The 6,000-nt window shown below is 33.6% G+C and overlaps 1 protein-coding gene across 1 annotated transcript in view; it reads right to left on the reverse strand.

Annotated features, from left to right (window-relative positions):
- Dnah14 (dynein axonemal heavy chain 14) overlaps positions 1 to 4,699 on the reverse strand; it is a 356,406-nt gene extending 351,707 nt beyond the window's left edge. Inside the window, exons 1-2 of the mRNA XM_077802938.1 lie at positions 4,677 to 4,699; positions 4,033 to 4,170 (exon numbers count right to left, since the gene is read on the reverse strand). Of these exons, the coding sequence (XP_077659064.1) occupies positions 4,033 to 4,170; positions 4,677 to 4,699 (161 nt within the window). The remainder of the gene's footprint in view (positions 1 to 4,032; positions 4,171 to 4,676) is intronic.
- Positions 4,700 to 6,000: the final 1,301 nt, after the last annotated feature.

Genomic DNA, 6,000 nt, shown 5'->3' on the forward strand with positions numbered 1-6,000 from the left:
CTATATCTTGTCCCTGGTCCCCTCTTCCTTTCTGGTCTAATTCCCAGCTACTAGGAGCTGAGCAGCTTTCCTCCATTACACCCTTCCTCCATGATGTTCTGCCTCACCTCAGGCCCAAAACAATGGAGCTTACTGAACATGGACTGAAACCTCTGAAACCATGAGCCAAAATAAATCGCTCCTAGATATATAATTTTATTAGATATCTCATCTATTTATTTATTTATTTTATGGGCCCAGTAACCCACACCATAATCCCCATAATCCCAGTGACTTGGGAGGGTAAGCCAGGATTGCAAGTTGGAGGCCAACATCAGCAATTTATGAAGTCTTTTAGCAACTTAGTAAGACCCTGTCTCAATAATAAAAAATAAAAAGGACTGGGGATGTAGCTCAGTGATAAAGTGACTCCAGGTTCAATTCTCAGTACCAAAAATTATCTATATCTATATCTATATTTATATCTATCTATCTATCTATCTATGGGATGGGTACAATGGTGGGTGCCTATAATCCCAACAACTCTGGAGGTTGATGGAGAAGGATTGTGTATTAATTTAACAGGCGATATAGGAGAAGATATATTATTTAAAATGCTAAAGTCTTGGTCCAGCTCAGACAGGAAAAAAAAAGGGAACATTGATTTTGACAGACCCTAAAAACACCTGAGAAATTATGTAGAAAGAGAAGTAAAAACTTATGAAAGAAACAGAAAAAGAGCAGATAGAAAATTAGAAAGAAAACCTTAAAGAAAGAATAACTCAACAATATATAGTTGCTCTATAATTTTACTATTATACTGTATAACAAATAAGAGTTTAGAAAACATAAACAGCAAATAGTTTTCCTCAAAATCAAGGGGAAAAAGGAAGTTAAGTGGTTAAAAGAAAAAAATGTGGCAGAATGGTGTAGTAAAATAAAGATTATTTTATTTATAAATTAATCATTTCTATCATTTCTATGAGGATTTAGCCATGAGGAAGCAACCTTGAAGAGTCTTACCAGTATAGTAAAGGTGGTAAAATACATGTTGAGGAGTGAGTGAGAAGTCAAGAGTTGGAGGAAGTTTCAGCCAGGATTTTAAGATGACTGACACTATAGTAGTAACTGCCAAAAAGAAATACAGATCTCAAAGATGTTTCAGGATTGTTTTATTTAAAATTGTTAAATATATAACATGTTCATATTCAGACAGAAAAGAGCTAATAGAAAGGAAGAGATGAGAGAAGATAATGAATTGACACTACGTTCCTGAGGATATGGAAGGAGAGGAACTCTAGAATGAGGTGGTAGATTTACCTTAAAGGAAAAGAGGTAAAATTATCACCCAAGACAAGTACTGCAGATGGGGCTGAAAGCTTATAAAAGTGTAGATACTAAAGAGCTGGATAAAAAGGGAAAATAAAAATCCGGGAAATGATAGAATTTGAGATAGGGAGAAGGAAGGAAGACAAAATGGAGTTAAGAAGATCTTTAGCATGTTACTGGCACCAAAACAGGCTGGTAGGCCAATGGTACAGATAAAAGACACAGAGACTAACCCACAAAATTACAACTACTTCATATTAGACAAAGGTGCCAAAAGCACACAGTGTAGAAAGGATAGCATCTTCAACAAATGGTGCTGGGAAAACTGGAAATCCATATGCAACAAAATGAAATTGAATCCCTATCTCGCACCATGCACAAAAGTTAACTCAAAATGGATCAAGGACCTAGAGATTAAACCAAAGACTCTTTGTCTAATAGAAGAAAAAGTAGGCCCTAATCTCCATCACTTGGGATTAGGCCCCAATTTCTTTAATAAGACACCTATAGCACAAGAATTAAAACCAAGAATCAACAAATGGGATGAATTCAAACTAAAAAAGTTTTTTTCTCAGCAAGAGAAATAATATGTGAGTTGAATAGGGACCTACATCCTGGGAACAAATTTTTACCTCTCACATATCAAATAGAGCAGTAATCTCTAGGGTATATAAAGAGCTCAACAAGATAAGCACCAAAGAAACAAATAATCCAATTAATAAATGGGCCAAGGACCTGCACAGACACTTCTCAGAAGAGGATATACAATCAATCAACAAATATACGAAAAAATGTTCATCATCTCTAGCAATCAGAGAAATGCAAATTAAAGCTACACTAAGATACCATCTCACTCCAGTAAGAGTGGCAGTCATTATGAAGACAAACAATAACAAGTGCTGGAGAGGATGTGGGGAAAAAGGTACACTCATACACTGCTGGTGGAACTGCAAATTGGTGTGGCCAATTTGGAAAGCAGTATGGAGATTCCTTGGAAAGCTGGGAATGGAACCACCATTTGACCCAGCTATTCCTCTTCTCAGACTATACCCAAAGGACCTCAAAACAGCATACTACAGGGACACAGCCACATCAATGTTTATAGCAGCACAATTCATAATAGCTAAACTGTGGAGCCAACCTAGATGTCCTTCAGTGGATGAATGGATAAAAAAAAATGTGGCATTTATTCACAATGGAATATTACTCAGCAATAAAAAAGAGTAAGATCATGGCATCTACAGGGAAATGGATGGCATTAGAGAAGATTATGCTAAGTGAAGTTAGCCAATCTCCCCCCAAAAAATCAAATGCTGAATGTCTTCTCTGATATAAGAGAAGTAACTCAAAATGGGGTTGGGAGGGAGAGCAAGGGAGGAAGATTACCTCTTGATAGGGAATAGGGGTGGGAGGGAAAGGGAAGGAGAAGGGGAATAGCATGGATGGTGGAAGGAGACCCTCATTATTATACAAAATACATGTATGAAGATGTGAATTTAGTGTCAACGTACCTTACATACAATCAGAGATATGATAAATTGTGGTACAAAAGTGTATTAAGAATTGTAATAAAAATAATAATAAGAGAGCTCATGTATAAGGCATAATTTGGAGTGAACATACTTATATACAGAGTTACAAAAATGGTGTTGTGAATGGATAATTAAGATTGTAATGCATTCCATTATTGCCATGTATGTAAGAAATAAACAAAAAAGAAGATGATCTTTACCTTAAAAAAAGACATGAAAGAGTGATGCAAACTGTAAATTAGTACCAAGATATCAGACATTCTTGGTGGTGTTAGTGACCCCTGTTGTTGTTATGGTGGTTGTGGTTGTAGTTATTATTTTTACTACTACTTTTATTATTATGTTTAGATTATGTTCCCTTTAAAAAATGGGCTTTGAATGGCACAATTCACAATAGCCAAACTATAAAGCTAACACAGATGTCTTTCAACAGATGAATGGATAAAGAAAATATGGTAGGAGTATTACTCAGCCACAAAGAAGAATGACTTTATGGCATTTTCTCATAAATGAATGGAACTGGAGACTATCATGCTAAGTGAAATAAGCCAGTCCCAGAAAGTGAAAGTCAAATGTTTTCTGTGATATGTGGACGTAATCCAAAATAAGTGGGGGTGGGGAGCGGGTAAAAAAAGGATAGAAGAAAGATCAGTGGAGTAGACAAAGGGAAATGAAGAGAAGGGAGGAGGGATGAGATAGGGAAAGACAGTGGAATGAATCTGACCTAACTTTCCTATGTACACATATGACTATACCACAGTGAATCTCAATATCCACAAGATACTAATTTTAAAAAACATAAATAAATAGCATAAAGATCAGTAGAGGGAAGGGAACAGGGAGAGGGAAGAGGGGAGGAAAATGGAAAATACTAGAGACTAAATTAGAACAAATTATATATTTTATAATTATCTCAAAATGAATCCTATTGTCATGTATCACTAAGAAGAACAAATTAAAAAAATAAAATATTTTATCAGAAAAAAATATAAAAGCAGGCTTTGTATTTGAAGACATTGCTAACTGCATTGCTAATGAAATTAGCCAAGTATCAAATATTATATTTTGAAAGTAGACTCCAGTATTTTAATCTATTTCACTTGCTTTCTTAATCTAATGTTATGTAAACCATTTCCCATTTCCATAAAAGAAAACATAAATCAACATGCCTGGATAGTAGTCTTGATAAATTTCTGTCTTCTCTGACATCAAGGGTACAGACCGCCTTTTAAACATTTTATATTTCAATGTTTCCTTTACTGGTTCTTGAGCTGTCTGAGTCTCTAATGGTATATCAATTTTGTACTTTTGCACTTTATATTTTAAAAACCTAAGAAGACAAAGAAGACAATTCTAAGAACTATTGAACTATTAGCATATTATTGAAAATTTCATTTATAATTTCAATTTTTATAATTGAAACAACATAGTTTTGATAAATGCTGTGATAAACATTATCTATAACTAAAGATTAAATAATCTGTACTTTAAAATCTAATGTCTATCATTTCAAGCAATTTTTAGATAGGTATAACTGTTTTGGTATAAGAATATAAATATCATAAATGGTCATTGAAATTTAAGGTTGATTTCATTTTTGGAGAAATATCTCCAATTAAGTTAGTGGCAGAAAAAAGTCAACACAGTTTTCAAAAATTCCTAGTTATGTGAGAACATCTCATATATTGTCCTCCTTTATGAAAAGAACAAACCAAAAGTCCAACCCATATCAGGATTATAACCCAAAGATTTTTACAGCACATTGGCCAACTGTCTACTTTTTAAATGTTGGGAAAAAAATTTTTCTTAAGAACAGAATCCAAAGTCACTGCCTACAACCAACTTACACAGTAGACCATAATTTTACCAGGCAGAGGAAATTCAGTGTTCTATAAAGCTTTACATGTGCTTTTCAGAGGGAAAAAGTACCTAGTGGTATATTAAACAAAATGCTTAATCACGTGAATAAGAAGGCAAAACTTCTATTCAATGAGTAAATAGAGCACAACTTCCTTGAGCTTATTTATGAATAGCTTATTAAGTACTTTTAAATGCTTTCCTGTGAACACACTGTGAGTCCCCATTTGATTTATAAATATTTTAAAATGTTTCCTTTTCATGGGTACTAAATTGTTTGCCCTTTTCTTTACAATCTTTAAGAACTATATACAAATTTTGGATGGTAATTTTTAGATATTTTATATCTCTGTTTTGGATATATCTTTCTACTTTTTTTGATGTCCCAGTACATAGAAGTTCTTAACTTTAGTATCATTTATCTCTCTTTGCCCTTATGGATTATGTTATGTCTTCTTTAAGAAATTTTTCTTTACTCAAAAATTTTCTTATGTTTTCTTAATAGTTTTAAAGTTTTTCCTTTCATAGTTCTTTTAATTCATACATATGTCCTTAAATCCTTGAATTTCCAGTATGGTGTGAAGGGCAGACTCAATTGCTCTGTCACCCCAAATAAAGTGATACAATTATCAGAGAACCATTATAGAGCACTGATGAGAAGTGGCAGTAGCAACTATCCTCGTCATATTTCTGAATTGATAAAGAACACTTTTAACACTTGACTATTAAATATGATATTTGCTTTAGTTTTCTGGTAAGAGCTCTGAATCAAATAGTTTTCTCTAAGAGTTTTTTTTAATCATTATTAGATGTTCATCACATGCTTTTCTTCTTTATTAATGGTAATTGATATTGGTGCATTTTTCTATATTGAATTAATATTGCATTTCTGGGATTGGACTGTGCAACTTGGTCCTGATGTATCAACTTTTTATATAGTGCTATAATTAGGTTAATATTTCATCTAGAATTTTTTATTTTAAGATCATAAATAAAATGGACTTGGGAGGTTGTATAAATTACTCTCATAAGTTCAGTTAGGAACTATTTTCTGTCTCTGTTTCTCTCTGTGTAGAAGAAATTTTGTAAGATTGGATATTTTGGGGGGAGGTACTTTACCACTATGATACATTCCCAGACAATGCCCCCAACTTTTTTAAATTTTTGAGACAGGGTCTCACTAGGTAGCTTAGGTCCTCACTAATTTGCTGAGGCTGTTCCTGAACTTGTGATCCTCTTGTCTAAGCCTCCTGAGCCTCTGGGATTTTAGAAATGTGCCACAGCTCCCAGGGTTAGAATGATT

This window comes from Urocitellus parryii, chromosome 9 (genome assembly GCF_045843805.1).
Source record: "Urocitellus parryii isolate mUroPar1 chromosome 9, mUroPar1.hap1, whole genome shotgun sequence".
In the NCBI taxonomy this organism is placed as follows: domain Eukaryota; kingdom Metazoa; phylum Chordata; class Mammalia; order Rodentia; family Sciuridae; genus Urocitellus; species Urocitellus parryii.